The sequence below is a fragment of the Oryx dammah genome, unplaced genomic scaffold, assembly GCF_014754425.2.
Source record: "Oryx dammah isolate SB20612 unplaced genomic scaffold, SCBI_Odam_1.1 HiC_scaffold_24, whole genome shotgun sequence".
Taxonomy (NCBI): Eukaryota; Metazoa; Chordata; class Mammalia; order Artiodactyla; family Bovidae; genus Oryx; species Oryx dammah.
The window spans coordinates 19246761-19269290 of NW_024070208.1; the positions used below are offsets into that span (position 1 = coordinate 19246761).

Below are 22530 nucleotides of genomic sequence, written 5' to 3' on the forward strand. Positions count from 1 at the left end.
AGTATTTAAAGTGATGAGAGGGAAAACCCTACAACCAAGAATACTCCACTTGACATGGCTCTCGTTCAGATCTGATGAAAATCGAAAGTTTCACAGAGTCAGCAAAAGCCAAAAATGTTCAGTGCCACCAAACCAGCTTTATGACAAATGTTAGAGGAAACTTTTTAGTGGAAAAGAAAAGGCCACACAACTAGAAACATGGAAATTATACAAGGAAAAAACTCACTGGTAACGGCAAACATACAGCAAAGACAGTAAATCCTTCATGAACAAAGTTAGCAGGAAGGATAAAAGACAGAAACTGAAAGTGTTAGTGTTAGCCGCTCAGTCCTGTCTGACTCTTTGTGATCACATGGACTGTAGCTCACCGGGCTCCTCTGTCCATGGGATTCTCCAGGCAGGAATACTGGAGTGGGTTGCCGTGCCCGTCTCCAGAAAAGACAAAAGTAACAGTAAAATAATTTAAGCCTACAAAAAGAAGTTAAGGGATAGACAAGACAAACAGATTCAAAATATATGTCAAAAATAGTCATCATGAGGGGAGGAGAGTACAACTGTAGGGCTGTTAAAATGCATCTGAAATTAAGAGATCAACAATTTAAAATAATCACATATACATATACACAGATTGCTATACAAAAGGAGAAGGTGATGGCACCCACTCCAGTGCTCTTGCCTGGAAAATCCCATGGGCAGAGGAGCCTGGTAGGCTGCAGTCCATGGGGTCGCTGCACGACTGAGCGACTTCCCTTTCACTTTTCACTTTCATGCACTGGAGAAGGAAATGGCATCCCACTCCAGTGTTCTTGCCTGGAGAATCCCAGGGGCGGGGAGCCTGGTGGGCTGCCGTCTATGGGGTTGCAGTTGGACACGACTGAAGCGACCTAGCAGCAGCAACAGCTATACAAAAACCTCATGGTACCCATAAACCAAAACCCCAAAAAGCAGTAACAGAGAAAGGAATTCAAACATAAAGTAAAAATAGTCATCAAATCACAAGGGAAAGAGAGCAAAATAAGGAAAAACAAAAAACAAAAATAAATATAAAAACAGTCTACAAATAGAACTACAGAACAATTAATAAATGGCAATAATTGCAAACATACCAGTAATTACAAATGTAAATGGATTAAATGCTCTCATCAAAAGACAGAGACTGGCTGAATGGATACAAAAACATGCTCCCTACAAGAGAGTCACTTCAGATCTAAAGACACATGTAGACAAAGTTAAAAGAAGGAGAGGCATTCCATGCAACTGGAAATCAAAAGAAAACAATACTGTACCAGACAAAACAGACTTTAAAACAAAGATTGTTAAAGAGGTAAAGAAGGACATTACATAACAATCAAGGGACCAAGGAAGATATAACAATGGAAATATAGAGACACTCAACATGGGACCACCTAAATTTATAAAGCAAACATTCACCTAAATTTATAAAGCAAAAATTAACAGACCTAAAGGGAAAAATTGACAACAATGCAGTAATAGTGGAGAACTTTCACAGCTGAATTACATCAATGGACAGATTATCCAGATAGAAAGTCTATAAGGAAACACTGATCTTAAATGACACATTAACCATCTACAGAACAAAAAGACAACCTACAGAATGGGAGAAAATATTTGCAAATGATATGAGTGATAAAGGGTTAATATACAAAACATGTAAATGGCTCATATAATTCAACATCAAAAAAAAACTTTATATGAAAAATAGAAGAGCAAAAGGGACATTTCGTTAAAAAGGACATAGAGATAGATGGCCAACAGGCACACGACAAGATGCTCAACACTGCTAACTCATCAGGGAAATGCAAGAAGTATCATGACGTATCACCACATACCCGTCAGATTGGCTATCCTCAAAAAGACCATAAATAGGGGAGTTCCCTGGTGATCCAGTGGTTAGGATTTGGGCTTTCACTGCCATGGCCCAGGTTCAATCCCCCAATATTCATAGCAGCATTACTTACAATAGCCATGTTAAGGAAGAAATCTAAGTGTTCATCAACAGATGGACAGATGAAGATGTGCGGGGAGGTGTGTGTGTACTAGTCAGCCATCAGAAAGAAGGAAATTCTGACATTTGGATCAACATGGATGGACTTGGAGGGTATGATGCGAAGAGCAATCAGAGCAAAAGACAGATGCTATCTGTTTTCAACTTACATGTGGAACCTAAAAATTAAAACAAACTAGTGAATGTAACAGAAAAAAAACAGACTCACAAGCACAGAGAACAAACTTGAGGTTACAAGTGGGGTGAGGGAAGGGGCTGGACACAACACAACCTTAGGGGATCAAGAGCTACAACTATTATGTTTTATAATGAATACGCTATTAGGATACACTGTACCACAATATAGCCAAGATTTTATAATAACTATAAATGGAGTATAAGCTATAAAAATGTTGAATCCGTATGTTGTATATCTAAAACTAATATTCAGTTCAGTTGCTCAGTCGTGTCTGACTCTTTGTGACCCCATGAATGGCAGCACGCCAGGCCTCCCTGTCCATCACCAACACCCAGAGTTCACTCAGACTCACGTCCATCGAGTCAGTGATGCCATCCAGCCATCTCATCCTCTGTCGTCCCCTTCTCCTCCTGCCCCCAATCCCTCCCAGCATCAGGGTCTTTTCCAATGAGTCAACTCTTCGCAAGAGGTGGTCAAAGTACTGGAGTTTCAGCTTTCGCATCATTCCTTCCAAAGAAATCCCAGGGCTGATCTCCTTCAGAATGGACTGGTTGGATCTCCTTGCAGTCCAAGGGACTCTCAAGAGTCTTCTCCAACACCACAGTTCAAAAGCATCAATTCTTCGGTGCTCAGCTTTCTTCACAGTCCAACTCTTGCATCCATACATGACCACTGGAAAAACAATAGCCTTGACTAGACGGACCTTATAAATCAACTATACCTCAATAAAAAAAGCCAAGACTCTATCTTAGACCTGCTGAAGAAAGATTTCCCCGGGTCTAGATGCTGCTGTAAATTCAGCTTGCCTCCCTGATGTTACATCCTACAGCAAAGCTTATCTGCGGAACAGTTCTCATGTCATGACGTTTAAAACACCCTCTGGCCTCCACTTTACTTTCAGATTTCACTGGTCATTCACAATGGCAACTCAGCACAACAGAGCAACCAGAATGAGGCAGCCATCAAGTGGCAAATGTTGGACAAGTGAAAACAGAACCTGGGTTTGTACTTTCGCAGAGTCACTTACTGCTGAAAAAATTATTTAATCTGAGCCTAATTTTGCCTACTCTATGGTACAAAAATGTGGGCATTAAAAAAGAAAACACAGGGGCCTTCTCTGGTAGTGCAGCAGATAAAAATCTGCCTGCCATTTCAGGGCACACAGGTTCGATCCCTGGCCAGGGAAGATTCCACATGCTGGACTAAGCCAGTGTCGCAACTACCGAGCCAGAGACGCCTGGAGCCCGGGCTCTGCAACCAGAGACGCCGCTGCAATGAGAAGCCCGTGCAACCGCAACCAAGAATAACGGCTCCCATGCGCCGCAACTAGAGGAAGCCCGCGAACAGCAATGAAGACTCGGCAGAGCCGGAAAACAAAAACAAAATATTTGTGAGGCACAGGGCCTGGCATCGTGGGAAATAACTGCTCTCATCCACATCACACAATGCACACACCACACGTGTCCACACGCCCTCCCCTTGCCAACACTGCTGCCCGAGGAGCCCTGGTTTATTTTCTCCATTCTGACCTAACAAGCTTGCTTACGGTAACGTTCTGGAAGGCGTGTCAGCCCCCGCCTCTAAGCCGTTGCTTGGGCCGCTCACCTGTTTTGGGAATGAGCTAAAAGGCCACTGTGTGTGTTCCCGTGCCGCACAAACAGGGCCTTCAGAACAACTACTTCTCACACTAACCAGACTGGGTTTCTTCTCAATGACTTACGAGAAGCTGTTTATAAATGTTGTTACCATCTTTACTCCTAAATCTCGCTCCTCTCTCCTAACAATTTTTACATTCCTTGAAGACAGGGACTATGTCTCACCCCTCATTTATTGGTCCCCCAAAGGATCCGGAATTATTAATATTCTTCTGCTGTGATGGCTCAACTGTAGTGTCTTTCAGCAGGAATAAAACTAGAGCCTATTTTCTGGGGTTGGGAAATAGATGAGAAACAACATGCTCATGGTGTAGTGAAAGTCGCTAAGTTGTGTCCGACTCTTTGCGACCTCATGGACTGTAGCCCGACCAGGCTCCTCTGTCCATGGGGATTCTCCAGGCAAGAATACTGGAGTGGGTTGCCATTTCCTTCTCCAAGGGATCTTCCTGACCCAGGGATTGAACCCGGGTCTCCCGCATTGGAGGCAGGTGCTTTTCCCGTCTGAGCCTCCAGGGAAGTCTATTTATTTGGCCACATTGGGTTTTAGTTATGGCACATGGACTTAGTAGTGTGGTGGTCCATATGCTGAGTCGCCCGCACTGCAGGCAGATGCTTTACCCTTTGAGCCACCAGGGAAATGCTCACGGGGATACCTGCTTTTAGCCTAATATCCAAGAATCAGAGTACTGCTTTTTAAAAAAAATTTTTCATTGCAAAATACACATTACCGTATTAACCACAGTTAAGTTCAGCAGCATCAAGTCCATTCACATTGTTGTGTACCATCTGCACACAGGACACTTTTTAACTTACTAACCTGAAACTCTGAACCTATTACGTAATAACCCCTCAGACCCCTTCCCCCAGCCCCTGGCAACAACCATCTACCTTGACTGCTCGAGGGATCGCATGTAAGTGGGATCTTACAGGGCTTGTCATTTTGTGACTGGCTTATTTCACTGAGCGTAACACCCTCAAAGTTCATCCAAGCGGCAGCATGTCAGAATTTCTTTCCTTTTTAAGGCTGCATGATTGATTTGTGAGAGGGAAAAGATAACTCTAGATGCCCATTTTAACAGACTGCTTTATTTATTAACATGTCACTCTAAACACTGCATAAATACAACCTGTATAACTAGAGTATCAAATGTTCCAGTAAGAAGTTCAAGAGTACATTTTAGGGCTATTTTAAGAAATACGAATACTTCGGCTTTCATAATTATGTCAGATGAAGAAAACAACTCAAAGAATAGTTTTTTGCCTCCTGCCGTGATTAACAAAACCAGGTAGAAAAATAAGAGAGTATAATTTTAAAAAAACACATACACACAAGTACTTTCTGAAGGACTTTTTCCTGTTCTCTTCACTGAATACATACTCATACAAATAACTCAGTAATCTGAGAAGTGGTTCTTCACCTATTAGGAACTCGGCAAATATTTGTTGAATGAACTATCTATGGAAATGGATATACTACGATAATTTGTGCTTTTGTTAAAGTGTTTTTTTTCAAGTAAGAGCAATAGTAAACACACTGAAGTTCTTGTTTTGCCCGGATCATAAGCCTATGACAGTGATTGTTATAAATACTACCCATCATAGCTAATAATCAAATTAATGTACATTTCTCAACCTAGTAAGAAAATTCTATCATGCTGCAGTAATAATCCTAATGTAGTAACTCACTGGGCTTTGATCACTTGCAACACGGTCAAGAAAAGGGGGCTGGGGTTTCTGGGCTTGTGTTTATTGCCCCCATCAATGAATTTCCATCTTTGGGCCCTCCCCTGCCAACACACACACAGAAACTTTGCTAAAAACAGTAGCTGCAGCATCTTTTCACCCTCTTGTTCATTTGAGTCTGAAAATGTATCTAGTCTCAATTCAGATGGGAGACCTTCCAAACAGCAAACAGTTCACCAGGGGAACTTCCCCAGAGAGAAATGAGTCTGTTGGCCAGAGAGAAGAACAAAGCCTTGCTCTCAAAGCAAGCTCAGCAGACACAGATGAAGCAAGCTTAAAAGACACACTGAACACTCTTACTCCCAAAGCCACATTTCATAACCAGACCACCCACCCGGTAATTTAGATCCTTCTTCAAAGTTAAGTTGCGCTACATATTATACCTAACACAACCAAAAGGAAAGTCAAATGTGAAAGCTGGTGAAATTTCAAATAAGCAAAATGTATGGTGGTATTTGGCACAGATAAGACCAATAAAAACAAACTCTGTTAAGTCCTGGGTTTAAGAACTACTTATTTGAGTCAGACATAGCAAATCTGATGATTCAGCAACCATGAATTAGGAAGCAAGAGAATGCTGAATATATCACTATTATCCTCTTACATGATTAGCATTTATAGGGGAAAAGGTGGGGGCATTTAAGTTTGTGTTCTCAAATTTAGCCTTAATAAAACACTGTTAGATAGAAGTGGAGACTCTGATTTATAAAATATTCACCTTCACCCAAGTGAAGTTCCTTCCATTCTTAATTTTTCGTAGATAGTTCTACATTACTACTCTTTAACATACTTAAGTCTTGAGAAACCCTGACTAACCGAGAAATTCATCTTCACGTAATTATCATTTCAATAGGTTTATATTAAATTGAATATGATTTTGAAGTTAAAAAAGTCATCAATGATGCAAAAAACACAAGTAAAACCTCAAACGATCTTAACTATCCCTTCGAAGTGAGGCTACAGACCCAGCAACTAATGCAGCTCCTCAGCCAAGTCCCAAGTCAGCACCTTTCATTCTGGGGGTGGGGTGGGGGTGGGGCCCGCTACACCTCTCACAATTTGTGCACTATCCCAACTCCTGGGATCAAAAGGGCTGCTGATACATGAGCCAGGAGAGTTGCCACAAACAGCCGCTTTCCAACTTTAGAAGTTCCTCTAATCAAAAACAAACAAAAACAAAAAAACAACCAACCAGCAAAACTTTCACCCCTTTACAATGTCCCAGCCATGTTAAGGTCACATTCAAAATACACGCATCTGGAAATAGTTTTAAACGGGTTCAGGAAGAGCTGTGCACTCTTCACATATCCCTACACAGAGAACTGTATCCCCATGTGAGCAAGACATGTGATAGTTTTGTTTTTTTTTTTTACCTGCAGAATTACATCCCCCATAGAGCACAAACGACACAGCTTCACCAGCCCCAGAGCACTCACACAAAACCCAGAAGTCTTGGGCTTCAGTTCTTAAAGGCTCCACATTTACTGGCTTTAGCAATGAATTCCTTTAGGAGAGGGCCATCCATTTGCCAAAATGCTGCAGTCTGTGTGACTTCTGTCAAATGATTGATGCAAAACTTAAAGCAGAATTCTTCTAAATCCTGGACACACACAACAAAAATAAAAACAAGAAGAGGCCTTTTTTTAATTAACTTTGACTGAATTACTTCTCTCCAGATCCCTCACCCCAAAGCTCTCACCCTCCCCTAGAAGAGATTTGAGGCCAGAAATCCCCAAACTAGGCAAACACGTGACCACAGGTACAAGGCAGAAAAAATACAAACTATTTTCTCATCACACAGTAAAAGCAATGGTTCCCGTACTCAAGTCTGACTCTTCAAAACACACACACACAGAGTTGTGGGATGTGGGGGTGCAGTTTCTTCACAATCATCACATAATCCAGTCACTCAAAGACACAGTTTTAAAGAGTTGAAAGCAACTTAAGTCCATATTATATGTTTTACTACATTCAAGCATCAGAGAAAAGCATTAAGATGTGGGTCATTTGGTTCAAGGGAAGAAAAGACTTTAAGAAACAGAAAAATGATGAAGAGAAATGGTCAACCTAAAGGGACACATTAAAAATAAACATGCTAAAAAAACAATTAAAAAAAATTTTAAATAAAAATTCCGAAGACCTTAAAATCACTTTCATGTTCTCCTATATAAAAATGTCTTCATTTTTAAAGCCACAAGGAATAATATACTATAATTTCCACCACACTAATTTCTCAGATAGTCAATCAGAGGAGAAGAGTCACCAGCTATCAACATTCACAGGGCAAGTCTCATACACAAGTGGCAAACCAACAGTTTAAGAGTCGATTTTGGCCTGTGCTAAGACATGCTTTCACCCCCAGCAAAATGCTACTGTGACCTTTGTTCCTTCAAATGTTGGAACATACATTTATTACATCAGTCAGGTAACCTGGAATGTACACAAAGGTGAAGTCTAACAGCTCAGTTTCTATAACCTGGCTAGCAATACTGAAGGTAAATATTCAGGGTTCTACCAGACCAGGATCTCAACAACAGTTAAACTGTAGGATCTTGGCTTCCTGCATCCCAGCTCCCACCAAATAAGACTATCAGGCAGGGTGGGGAAGGGCTGCTTTCCACACAGAAATGCCCCTTTCAGACCCTTGCAAACAAATGCTTCCTCGTTCTACAGGGGGTCTCCAGTCATAACCAGGAAGAGAGAAACCACATCTGAAGTCTCTCAGCCAGCTGCTGCCAGAGTTCTATTCCCAGATAATTGAAAATACATTTAGATTGTTAGCGCAGTCTCTGGATCCATGGCTTTGTTTTATTTTGTTTTAAAGTAAGAGATTCCTGGTGAGCTAAATGGAAAGCTGAATGCCCTACAACATAAAACATTCTCTCTCACATTGTTATTCAGGAAAAAGTAATATAACACTCTTGGTATTATAACTCAATGGTTACTAAACAGCTCTAGGGACTAAATTATATTCCATAGAAAGATGAAAGTCACATTTTTAATTTATCAAAAAATATGGAACTAGTTTATCTACATATAACTGAGGAAGGACCCAGTCACAGCATAAAAAGTTCTTCAAACCATGTCACATATCAGATACAGATCTTTAGGTATTTAAATTTTAATTATACAATTTTAAGTTCAAAGGCGAAATTAAATTCTGACACTGCAAAACCGTACCACTTCTCAGCCTGGATGGAGGGGAGTTTGGAGGAGATGGATACATGTGTATGTACGTCTGAGTCCCGTCACTGTCCACCTGAATCCATCACAGCATCGCTTGTTAATCGGCTGTTTGTTGTTGCTGTTCAGTCATTGTGTCCAACTCTCTGCAACCCCATGAACTGCAGCACACTAGGCTATTCTGTTCTTCACATCTCCCAGAGTTTGCTCAAATTCACATCCATTGAGTCGGTGATACTATCTAACCATCTCATCCTCTGCCATTCCCTTCTGCTATAACCCCATACAAAATAAGAAGTGCAAAAACTAAAAAAACTTACCACTTCTGTATCTGCTATTTTGGAATTAAAGATCTTTGTAGTATAATGAAAAAGTGAGTTTATTCAGTTTATTAATTGTATAGATTACCTGGGATATAAACTTTTAAGAACTTTTTTATATAGTACAGGCATACAAAGTGAAAAGTGTTATTTGCTCAGTCATGTCTAACTCTTTGCAACCCCATGAACTGTATCCCACCAGGCTCTTCTGTCCATGGAATTCTCCAGGCCAGAATATTGGAGTGGGTAGCCAATCCCTTCTCCAAGGGATCTTCCAGACCCAGCGATCAAACCTGGGTCTCCCACACTGCAGGCATTCTTTACCATCTGAGCCATCAGGGAAACCCCAGGTATACAAATGGGGCTTCTAAATTGTCAGTTCACAACTCTATGAAAATAGTTTTTATCAAATTGCTTTGTCTTCCCCTCCATTTAGTTTAGTGAGATTTCTCAGTGCAGTTGATCCTTGAACGACAAGGGGGTTAATCCAAGTATAATTTATAGTTGGCCCTCCATATTTGCAGATTCAGCCAACCATGGATCTAACAGTACTGCAGTATTTACTATTGAAAAATATCCATGTAGAAGTGGACCCATGCAGTTCAAACCCATGTTGATCAAGGGTCAACCGCATTCAACAAATGTTTAATAGTTTCAAACACTGAAAGGCTAACTAAAGAATACAGCTGCTGCTGCTGCTGCTAAGTCGCTTCAATCATGTCTGACTCTGTGTGACCCCATAGATGGCAACCCACCAGGCTCCCCCATCCCTGGGATTCTCCAGGCAAGAACACTGGAGTGGGCTGCCATTTCCTTCTCCAATGCATGAAAGTGAAAAGTAAAAGTGAAGATGCTCAGTCGTGTCCGACTCTTAGTGACCCCATGGACTGCAGCCCACCAGGCTCCTCTATCCATGGGACTTTCCAGGCAAGGGTACTGGAGTGGGTTGCCATTGCCTTCTCCAAAGAATACTGAAAGTAATCTAAATCTGAGTTGTCTAAATAACTAATTAAACTGTGGTTAAGGCAGATCTTCAGAAAAAGAAGCGCTGAACACACTTGAAGGGAGGAATTAAAATCTGCACGTTCACTTCCATGAACCAGAGAGCTGCACAGTCAAGCAGATTCAATCAGCAACCTGAGCCCGTGTGCTGCTGATGTTGCTATGTGAATTAGAATAATGCCCTTCTGAGAATTCTTAAATAATATAAGAACCTACATGATTTGTTCAGCTCAATATGCAAATGATCAGATCTTCAATTACCTAGGAAAAAAAATGCAACTCTTACCCAACTAATAAGTCAACTATAACAGGACTGCTGGACTTAAAAAAAAAAATTCTAAGGACGAGGAGTATTTGGCCAGCAGGTAAAAGAAGTTTCTAAGTGCCTTCTCAAGGCTATGAAATATGAAAGTGGGCAAGGGTGTAAATTCAAGGAATCTCATAATATGGTATTCTTGGCGTTTCAGAAAGCAAAGTCCACATTTATGACATTCTGTGGTGGAATTATTATAAAGTGATTCTGAAGTAGATCAAATAGCAGATTTGTTGTAATTAGGAAAAAGATCAAAATATAATATTGCTATTCTACATTTATAAATTCATTCTCAATCTTTAAACATCGCATTATTCCAATCACTGTACACACTCTGAAAATAACTTGGTTTTTCTTTCCAGAGATTTTCTTTAGTAACAAAACATACAAGATTGAGAGTCTTAAAACCCACATTTTAAAATGATGTTGCAGCTTTCAATGGAGTTCTTATCCAGTCTTAAAAGCCCAAGGCTAAAATACATGAGTGCTTAGACATTTTGAAGAAGGACTACTTGGCCAGGGTGATATTTTTCAACAGCATATACTAACTGCACTACAGGATCCGAGGTTGACTGACTCCAGGGATTTGGACAAACCACAGATATGGCGGGTTGACTGTAAAATATACACCTTTAACCCCTGCACTGTTCAAGGATCAACTGTACATCAAGTACAAAAACATTCCATATCAAAGTGGGTTTTTTCTTTTTTACAAAGTATTTCAGTGTCTCACCATATTGGACAAAATTTTTAAAAAGCAGAGACATCACTTTGCTGACAAAGGTCCAAAGAATCAAAGCTACGGTTTTGCCAGTAGTCATGTATGGATGTGCGAGTTGGACCATGAAGAAGGCTAAGGGCCAAAAAATTGATGCTTTCGAACTGTGGTGTTGGAGAAGACTCTTGAGAGTCTCTTGGACTGCAAGAAGATCAAACCAGTCAATCCTAAAGAAAATCAACTCTGAATATTCACTGTGGAAGGACTGATGCTGAAGCTCCAATACTTTGGGCACCTGATGCAAAGAGCCAACTCATTGGAGAAGACCCTGATGTTGGGAAAGACTGAGGGCAGGAGGAGAAGGGGGCAACAGAGGATGAGATGGTGGGATGGCATCACCGACTCGATGGACACGAGTTTGAGCAAACTCTGAGAGATAGTGAAGGACAGGGAAGGCTGGCAAGCTGCAGTCCATGAGGTCACAAAGAGTCAGACATGACTGAGTGACTGAATATACACTCAAAAAATATTCTGAGGTCTGATCACAAAAAATGTTTAACCTCCTAAGAAAAGAAGTAAATGCTGACCATCTGGCATTAGCACTAAGTTTAAAAAAAAGTCATATCCCAAAATCAATTCTGTAATTAGAGTCTTGGCTCATATTTATTTCTACCCACCAAAAGCAAAATTTTAAGACATAGTTGCTCTTAAAATTTTCTGGAGAGTTCTCTAATCTGATTAAACAAACAAACAAAAAAACCTCCCCAACTGTTTCTTCTAATATTCAACCAGACACAGAAAACAAAAATTTCCTGAAAAGAAACAGTATAAATAGAAGCATTTCAAAATGTTTATACCTAAAACATGATCAGGACTATCACGAGACAATGTTTTATTCACATTTTCTCCCCTGATATCAACACTTATTCAGGTCTGTACTATAGGAATATTTAAGTCTTCTTTCTCTAAGTCCTTCTTTACTTTTTAAAAACTTGCAGAAAGTCTGACAATGCATCTATAATATAAGGGTTCCACAACAATTAGCTTACTTTCAAAAATCTTCACAACTATTAAGTCAATACATTTTTGTTCCTTTAACATATGTACATTTGCTTCAAAATTCTCTTGTCGAAGCATGGAGGAACCACAGTAATTTTTACAGAAAAAAGAAGAAATATGAGAGGCAGGGAGTCTCCACCCTCCTAGCATTTTCACAGAATGAAAGAAAAGTCATGTAGGGTCCCTAAGCTGAATCACTGAAAATAACAGATTTTGCAGCTAATTTCCAATCTCCCTTAGCAGGAGCTTCCCATCAACTAACAGATATAGTAACTGGGCTTTATTTTTATATTCTAAAGCTTTATTTACTTTCTACATTCTACAGTATTAAGGAAATAAAATATAAAGTTACATTAGTCAATTATATAACTCTGAACAGAATAAAAAACAATACAACCTAAAAAGAAGGCTTTTTGCCTTCTATTTTCTAATTTCTCTACATTGAATACATAAAATTTACAGGATTATGAGTTATTGTTTAACAATTTTTTTAAAAGTACAACTTTATGGTGACATGTTTCAAATACATTCATTCGTTCATTTAACTCAGCATGTGTTTCTGAGTGCCAACTATACGCCCGCACTGGGACAGACTGGTGAAGCCCGTCTGTGGTCTCAAGCAAGGGACAGCTTTTAATGTACTTGATATCAGAAAAGTGAAAACTAGTGAAGGAAATGACCTGGCCCGGGTAGGCATAAGGCATCTTCTGTAAACTTTCTGGGGTAGATTTTAGCTGAAGGTGAGAAAGAGCTTTCCAGCAACTAGAGTCGAGCTCCTGCCCCAGTGGTCCTGGCTCCCAGGTGGCGCTAGTGGTCAAGAACCTGCCTGCCAATGCAGGTTAGACAAAAGATACACGGGTTTGATCCTTGGGTGGGGAAGATCCCCTGGAGGAGGGCATGGCAACCCACTCAAGTATTCTTGCCTGGAGAATCCCATGGACAGAGGAGCCTGGGGCTACAGTTCATGGGATCGCACAGAATCGGACACAACTGAAGCCACGTAGCACAGCACAGGCGGTCCTGACTGGTTTTGGTCAGCAAGATCCTTATCTCAAGAACACAGACCTCATTAGCACTGAGGAGGAGTATGGAGAGACACAGAAGGTTCAAAGTCAACCGCCAAATGAAGTGAAAAGTCATGGACCAATTTATATCACTGGGAGGAAATAAAATCTGAAGAAACAGCGTTGCTAATAGAGATGTTCATGATGACAAAGAAAGGTTAGGAAAAAAATTAGACATCCATTTCCCATTAGAAATGATTTACTTTGATCATCATCCCATCTGTTGAAAATGCCACAGAGAAAATCAGCTATATCTGACCTTATCAAATATTTATAATCATAATATAATCTGAAATAAAAATAGGATGCATTTTGAAAACCCAAGACATAATGGTCCATTTCGATCCCCAAATGCGGCAAAGACGCAGTCTGTCCTCCAACACCTCTCCAAGGCCACGACTGCAGATCTTGGCATGAGTCTGGTAAATTCTCTGACACCAGGTCATCTCCCTGGTCACATGATGATAAAATGAAAGACTAACTGCATTTCGGGTGCAAACCTTAGCTAGACACCTCAAATGCCAAAGCTATTGCTCTTTGACTTTTATTCTCCATGAAGACATAAAACCAACCATCTCAGCCTTCAGTTCCCTAGTTATCCTTAATGCATCCTTCCCGTGGTACCACTCTCACGCAGTTCAACAAACACTGGCCACCCATGTGCTGGGCACAAGGCAACAGATGAACGGGATACAGTTCCTGCTCAGAGGGAGCTTACATTCTGATGGTACCATGGCTCTTCACTTCCAGAAAATGCACATAATCAAAGAACTTCAGGCTCCCAACAGCCCATTCACTCAGGACTCTCTAGAGATCCATGAATCAATCCAGTATAAAAAACCACCGAACAAAAAGGAGTCCAGAGCAGGCTCTTCATCCGTGAATAACCATGAGTGACAATTAGATGGCGACAGAACTTCAGAGCAAACACAGGTGTAAATCACAGGGCAGCCCCAGCTTAGGACAGGGCAAAGATGGGGCGAAAGCACAGCAGGTCCTGAGAAAAAGTACTTTAAGCTCGCCTGAGAAATACTTGAAAGTACCATGTGCCGTCTGCTAGTCCCATTAGATGGGGCTCTTTATAGTCCAACCTGCAGTGGAGCTGCTGGGACTCCAGTTTCCTATCTTAGGTAGAAATAGGAGAAACGACCATTTTTGAAACTGTGAACAGAGAATAAAGCAAGCCATTTTCATTTTTTTCAGTCAGTTCATTCAATGATTCCCTAAACAGAAGTGAAGTCCCTCATCATGTTCCTTGTCCCATGAGAAAAAAAGGGGGAAAGGTGCCCACGGGGAGTTACGGGCGGTGTGTGTTTCTGCGTGCTGGTTTACGTTACCTCTGCGTCGTATCTGACCGCGGCGGAGAACAGTGAAAAGGCATTCTCCACGGTGATTCCTCGTTTGATGATATGCTGGCAAAGTTTCTTCAGCCTGTTTTCACAGTAAGACGTCGCCAAGTCCAGAAGACCTGAAAGTAAAGTATGGGATGCTTAATGGAGCTTATAATAGTTTCCAATCATCTATAAACATAAATATTTCATTTTGGTGAAGAGAGTTATACAGATAAGTCAGCAGAAGCTTCGGGAACAGTACTCTGAATCTTACTAAATAAATTCTCTAAGTTCGTCCCTTCCCCACCTCCCAAACATACCTCTCCTATACTCCGTTTATACAATTTCTTCTATAGTACAAAGGAAGAGGAAAAAATCGAATTCTCCTGTGTTTCCAAAACGATATGCTTAATTCATTAGCAACTTATACTTCAAGATTAAAAGAGTAAAATAAGATCACAGTCATAAATTAACTGTGTCCATAATTATTAAATGTGATATCTATATATACTTTCTAAATTTTTAAAAAATTGAAGTATAGTTGATTTACAATGTTAATTTCTGCTCAGCAAAGCGACTCCGTTATACACTTATAAACTCTACCATGTTGTTGTTCAGTTGCTCAGTTGTGTCTGACTCTTCACGACCTCATGGATTGCAGCATGCCAGGCTTCCCTGTCCTTCACCATCTCCCAGAGCATATTCATGAGACAGGGAAGCTTGGCATGCTGCAGTCCATGGGGTTGTAAACAGTCTGATACAACTTGGCGACTGAACAATATATTCTCTTTTACATTCTTTTCCATTATGATTTATCCCAGGACATCAAATATGGTTCCCTGTGCTATACAGTAGGATGTTGTTTATCCATCCTGTATGTAATAGTTTGCATCTACTAACCCCAAACTGGAAGTTTATCTCTCACCCAAATTCAATACTATTTCTAAAGGCATTTACTTTAAATCGTTCTTAAAAATCACATTAAAAACCAATAAATCTGAAACCTTTTACCCTTCAATACTATCAGAAAACTAAGATCATGGCATCTGGTCCCATCACTTCATGGCAAATAGATGGGAAAACAATGGAAACAGTGACAGACTTTATTTTGGGGGGCTCCAAAATCACTGCAGATGGTGATTGCAGCCATGAAATTAAAAAACATTTGCCCCTTGGAAGAAAAGTTATGATCAACCTAGACAGCATATTAAAAACCAGAGGTATTACTTTCCCAACAAAGGTCTGTCTAGTCAAAGCTATGGTTTTTCCAGGAGTCATGTATGGCTGTGAGAGTTGGACTATAAAAGAAAGCTGAACACTAAAGAACTGATGTTTTTGAACTGTGGTGTTGGAGGCAAGTCTTGAGAGTCCCTTGGACTACAAGGAGATCCAACATGTCCATCCTAAAGGAGATCAGTCCTGAATATTCACTGGAAGGACTGAAGCTGAATCTGAAGCTCCAATACTTTGGCCACCTGACACGAAGAACTGACTCATCTGAAAAGGCCCTGATGCTGGGAAAGACTGACAGAAGGAGGAGTAGGGGATGACAGAGGATGAGATGGTTGGATGGCATCACCGACTCAATGAACATGAGTTTGAGTAAACTCCAGGAGTTGGTGATGGACAGGGAGGCCTGGCATGCTGCAGTCCATGGGATCGCAAAGAGTCGGACACGACTGAGCAGCTAACTGAACTGAACTATAAGAGTATGGGAAAGTTGCTCAGTTGTGTCCGACTCTTTGCGACCCCATGGACTATACAGTCGATGGAATTCTCCAGGCCAGAATACCCAAGTGGGTAGCCTTTCCCTTCTCCAGAGGATCTTCCCAACCCAGGGATCGAACCCAGGTCTCCCGCATTGCAGGCCGATTCTTTACCAGCTGAGCCACAAGGTGAGCCCAGTAAGAGTGTGAGGAGATATGTTTTTGACCCTGTGTCTTGCCAGTCCCAGCATGGCTGGTACCTATGGCGTCCTCAGGGGGCAGGTCCACTGCGTCTGTGTAGAGGTACTGGAGAAAGGCACGGTACACAGCATAGGAGAACTGGTCTATCTCTATCACCTCCTTCATGTCCTCATTCCAGTAAGACTGGAACATGGATCGAAAGTGCTCACACCTGAAACAGAACAGCAAAACTCACCTGCTTAAGGCGGCGGGAGCAAGGATAAACAAGTATTACAGGGACATTTACTCTATTTGAATAGTACATTCATTCCATGTACAAGAACCAAAATATATTCCACATGCAAGGGTTTTTATATTCACCTTTTACATACACTCATTTTCATTCTTTAAGGTATTGCCTATTAAAACAGTAAGAATTATACATAGCCTCAAAGTAACAGCGCTTCAACAAGTACCACTGTCTGCATCTGACAGACCTCATTCAGATTAAGGTTTTTGCTTACCTGTTTTGTTTAAAAGATGTTATACAGAAGGGCATTTCAAACAATGAAATTGAAAAGAAATTCAAAAGTGACTGTTCAAACTTTTGATATGTATTAATATCACTCAAATGATTCAATGTTTGTATGTTACCAGCACATTCTTGCAATCAGCATTTTTGTACTCAGCACATTTTTAAAATGGTTTTGAAAATTAACTGGATTATGTTCAAAGGATTTTTATTCCATTATCATACATGACAACTTTCCTTCTTTTCTGACTCATCCTCAAAACAGCCACCAGCCCAACTTTGTTCCTTTTCTTTCATCCGCTCCCCTTCTCCTCCCAAGCCTGTTACCAATTTATTTGTAAAGCTCACTCACTAGGATAGTCACATATTTGAAGAAAAACTAAATAGGTCTTTTTGTATTATATTTACATGTACAGATACACCTAAATGAGGAACTGATTTCTGAATATTTGATTTTCTTAAAGTATAATATACTTCATAATTTTTTAAAAATCATCTTTACAAATCCTTTTTAAAATGAGTTGCAGTAGAAAAACACAAATATATTTTCAATATCCATTCAGAATACTGAAAGAATGGCTCCACTTAGAAAGGAAATTACCTCATCTGGGAGGGAAAAAGTTAGTTGTCTAGGCAAGGGTTAATAGATGAACTCGGTCAGAACACTATGCAGCAAAGGGGCCGATGGGCTGACCACAGGTCTTCAGACAGAAGCAATTCTCCTGCCCCTTTTCAATTACTACTTTGGTGTAGACACTTACTCCCTTAAAGTAATGAATGACATAGCATTTTAGTTCCCTGAAAACACTTATTGTGTAAATAGATGTTAAACTAAATTTTGAAAAAAGACTCGTAAATGGCCAGTTTAACTCTCAATGGTCAGATTTTATATGCCTCTTTCTCGAATGGCAGCCTCAGTGAGCAATCATCCAGTTATTAATAAATACAAAGTTCCCTCACATTTATACAAAGAATTCCTGCCATGCACCATATTTAGAGAACATTTCTTCAACTGGGAATTAGATGTCTCTCAGGACCAGAAAGTCCAGTATTCGTAAGTTTTCTGCTTGTGGAAAATGAAGTTTTAACTGCTGCTGCTGCTGCCACTAAGTCACTTCACTCGTGTCCGACTCTGCGCAACCCCATAGATGGCAGCCCACCAGGCTCCCCCGTCCCTGGGATTCTCCAGGTAAGAACACTGGAGTGCGTTGCCATTTCCTTCTCCAATGCATGAAAGTGAAAAGTGAAAGTGAAGTCGCTCAGTCATATCCGACTCTTAGCGACCCCATGGACTGCAGCCCACCAGGCTCCTCTGTCCATGGGATCTTCCAGGCAAGAGTACCGGAGTGGAGTACCACTGTCTTCTCCGGAAGTTTTAATTAAAAGAAGACATATACACTTTTCACTGATGGGCCTTTGTATTTTCTTAAACCTATATACAATTTTTTTGATGGAAATAATTATGTATGAGCTACTTCATTTAACAATACAGAAAAATACTCCATTATGCTTTTTCTAAAAGGCACATGAGTACGCGCTCGCACACATACACACACACAAACATACACACAAAACTTTTCAGTAATGAGTGGACTGATACTATGTGCAAAATTATTAAGTGTGCTGTTTCACTCTGCTCCCAAGATTAGTTCTTCTTAGTCTCCATTGTGTGGAATAACAAGGAAATGGAGACTGCAAAAGAGTAAGGTTACTGATGACTCTAAACTCATGAGAAAATACCTGATTTTCAAAACAGCTTTATGGACATGGATGTATTTCCCATCAATTCGAAACTTCAGATCGGCAGTTTCTGGACTGTCAAATTCTTTCTTCAGTGACTCTGCAACTGTTAGAAAGTCTTCATGCTCTGAAGGAAGCAAGCACATTGACACAGGTGCTCAAGCTTTGAAAGACTTCACAAAGATAGTGACTAGCATGATGGGTAATTCCATTAGATTTTTGTCAGAAGAGTTCACACCTTACGCGACAAATCAACTTTCCAGTATTAAAATCAATGTCACAGAAATTAAATTAAATTTCACAGGCTAACAGGGAGACAAAAAATTCCAGGGGCCCTTGTCAGCACTGAATGAAGGTACTGCAGACACAGGAGATAGTTTTTGATCTCATCCCGAGAGGAGAAGGTGAGTCTCAGCAGCTGGTGATACCTAAATGTCGCCAAGTGTATAAACTATAAGTAAGAAATGTGTATTTGGATTCTGTAAAGCAATTATCCTTCAATAAAAAAATAAATTAATTTTAAAAAATGTATATTCGGAAAGGCCAAAAACTGGTCTTCCAAACTAAGCTAGACATTAAAAATGTGTAGTCTGTGGACTTCCTGGTAGTCCAGTACTTAAGACTTCACCTTCTAGCTCAGGGGATGTGGGTCTGATCCCTAGTCGGGAAGCTAAAATCCAAAAAAACCAAAACATAACAGTGAAACACTGTTGTAACAAATTCAATCAAGACTTTAAAAACATGGTCCACATTTTAAAAAAAAATCTTTTTGAAAAGAAAAAGTTATAGATTGTCATTTTACGTAAACTCTTCTCTCGAAAGTTTGAGCAGTGTTCATCTAAGGCTGATAATTGATCAGTTTTCCTCCACTGAGGCACTTTGGACACCTTTGCTCTGCTTTTAGGGCAGTTTCAAGGAGTTGGTAAATTCAATTCAAGGAGTCCTAAGAAACACATTCCTCACTTGAGTGGTCACGCTAGAGTGGTGTTCTTTCCCAGGGTGACCCTTTTCCCTCCCTATCTGGCATCTAAACATCCTTCTTAACCTTAAAAATTAATGCAGCACAAACAATAATCCTTACACACTATCTAAAAGCAGAGCAAATTTACTTAGTAGGAATGTGTACTTAAGAGGAGTAGCTTTACAAAACCGTGGTCACACTGCCTGATACAAAGGTACAAGGACATATAATTCTTACATATAAGTAGAACTGTGTCATCATAAAGAAAACTAAAGGCGGGTGTACAAACTCATGCGACACTTTCTTGTGCTTTACATGTGTGAACAAAGGAAAAGAGGAAGAAGGTGGCTAACGGGGAAACTTAGAAACTCCAGAGACCCTCAGTGGCATTGCTGAATGAAGGTACTACTGACGCAGGAGACCCGTTTCCAAGTCCTCCAACGTGAGGACGTCCCCTGAGACTCGCAGCAGTTACCAGGGAAACTCTTACAGGGGGACAACTGCTAAAAGCTAGGCTGCAACCTAACAACGAGCTTTCCATGAGATCTATTATCAGACTCTCCTGAGGAAATACCATTTGCCTAAGCCCTGTTACTCTAACCTACAGCCTCCCCTCTGACCCTGACGATGCAGAGCTCTCTTGGCTGTGGAGGAAAGGTGGATATTCCCTCAAAAACCTGACCCTGTAATCTGAATCCCCAGGGAATGAAAAGATGGAAAATTGTTACCCACCCTCCACACCCAAAACACAGTTCTTCTCAGTACCTCAACGCCTGCATCTCATCCTAAGGGCTGGACCACCTTGGTTTCTGGTGACAAGTATAGTACCACCCTCCAGAGAAGAAACTGTTCTTCAGAGGCGCCCATTCGTCCTCTGATGCCGGGAGCCAGCACGGGAGATCTCACCCATGACAAGGTCATGTGGAAGAGACCTGACAAGCAAGGCCGATCAGGACTCGAGCGACCCCCTGGACCTGCTCGAGCATCTACCCCCAAACCAGAATCTGTCTGTCTTACTATTTTGTGCCTTTCACCAACATTGACATTTCACCTCTTCTGACATTAACAGGGGGCTATCCCTGACCACCTTTCTCTGGAAAAAGTCAACTTAGGGCTTTAGTTAATAAGTCTCTTGGGCATGAGAGGAATATTTCAATTAAAAGCCCCTCTGTTGGCATTCTAGCTTGCTTGGCAGGTTTATCCAGACTCTTGCAGCTATGCATGTGATTGTTCACAGCCTCCCAACTGAGAGAGACACGGGAAGCCTAAAACATTCTAAATATATAGAGCCTTTCGAAGAGTTAAAAACTATTAGAGGAGTGCTGGTGTAGGATTTCACTGTTGAGCCAATGCTTGCTGCCAAGTGCCCATACCCCTTATCCACTGTGCACCTGGGAGTGCATTAGGTAACATAGTTGGCATGTAAGAAAAACAAGCAGTAGCCTTGGAATTAACCACATCAGAGCTTTGAGCTAATTGGTTCTTTCTTTGTTGTAACTCACTGCACCTTTGCTCCGTGAGAATGTAACTCTGTTTAATACTTTCTGAGGCTGACATAGATTAGAAATATAAAGAAAAAACACTTCAAGGGAAAATAAGTTTTCCGGTTGAGCAGCCTTTATCAAAAGAGGGTCATAAAATGTCCACAGGCCTCCAAGGCCAGAAGATAATATACACAACATTGTTTATGGGAAAGGTATGCAGAAAAAAATCCTGATTTCAATAAAGATAAAACAGATGTAATGTTTGGGCTGACTCTGCATGACTTTGCATCTTTCATTTCCCTCTATGTACAAGTCAAGGTATAAAAGTTCCTTTTGAAAATAAAGTTACAGGCCTCGCTCACCGAAGCTTGATCACCCCATGTCATTTTTTCCTCTCTCCCTTTCTTTTTCAGGCTGATCCCTTGGAGCACAGAGGCTCTCTGAGTTCACTTTCCTGCCCAGGCTTCTAAGACCCTCTCGAGAAGGTGTTCTGCACCTTCTCCCCATCAAGAGGGCGCCTGTGGCCTCTGTAAACAGAGCAAGTCCCATGCTGGGGCTCTATTGGCTTTCTGCGTAAACCAAGGAATATCAACCTCTTTCTCTCCTCTGTTTTCTTATCTGCAACATTCTTTCTTTCTCTCTCTCTAAATCTCTCTTGCTGACACTGTCTCCCCTGAGGGCACCCCCTGGATCCTGCTGAGGCTGGACCCTGGCACTCTGACTTTCTTCCCAGCACTCTGCTGAGATCAGAAACTGCGAGGAAACAAACACTTCTGACGTTTAGAGGGTGGACAGAAAAAGAGGTCACCTGGGAGATATACTTAGTGACTGTACTTTTTCCAAACTTAATAGTAGAAAATGGTAGGACATTTGGTCTGAAAAGAATGTCTTTTCAAGATGAGGATTTTAAGATGCAAGAACCTGAGGGAACCCTTTCATAAACAGGTCCAGGTTAGACAGGTATATGAGACTTTGAAGATGTGTACAGGTCTATACATATGTGTAAGTAAGGCCAAGGAGTCCCGTCCTATGAACGAAATTGCCTCTAATCACAACATTCACTGCAATCACTGAATTACAGTTAAAGAACCTGGAAAGGTTCATTTCTTTAAGTTGAGCAGCAGCTTTACTTTTCCTAAACATCTTGCCCCCATGGGACAGCCCCAGCCGCCTGACACACCTGAGCCAGACGTGTATTACAAGACCTTCAGTACCGACTGCTGAGCAACCGAAACCCCATGCTGTCACAGCTGTACTGATTTTCAAGCACAGGGTATCGTGACTCACTTTATTCCCTCTGCATTATAAACAAAAGAACAATTTAGAAGAAATACA

General features: G+C 40.9%; 1 protein-coding gene across 7 annotated transcripts in view; it reads right to left on the reverse strand.

The window, feature by feature from the left end:
- Nucleotides 1-4925: 4925 nt before the first annotated feature.
- RCBTB1 (RCC1 and BTB domain containing protein 1) overlaps nucleotides 4926-22530 on the reverse strand; it is a 52419-nt gene continuing 34814 nt past the window's right edge. For all 7 annotated transcript variants that reach the window (XM_040266952.1, XM_040266948.1, XM_040266951.1 and 4 more), the window contains 4 exons: nucleotides 18751-18877; nucleotides 16559-16710; nucleotides 14599-14729; nucleotides 4926-7202 (listed from right to left, as the gene is read on the reverse strand). In XM_040266952.1, coding sequence (XP_040122886.1) covers nucleotides 7062-7202; nucleotides 14599-14729; nucleotides 16559-16710; nucleotides 18751-18877 — 551 coding nt within the window. In that variant the 3' untranslated portion in view covers nucleotides 4926-7061. The remainder of the gene's footprint in view (nucleotides 7203-14598; nucleotides 14730-16558; nucleotides 16711-18750; nucleotides 18878-22530) is intronic.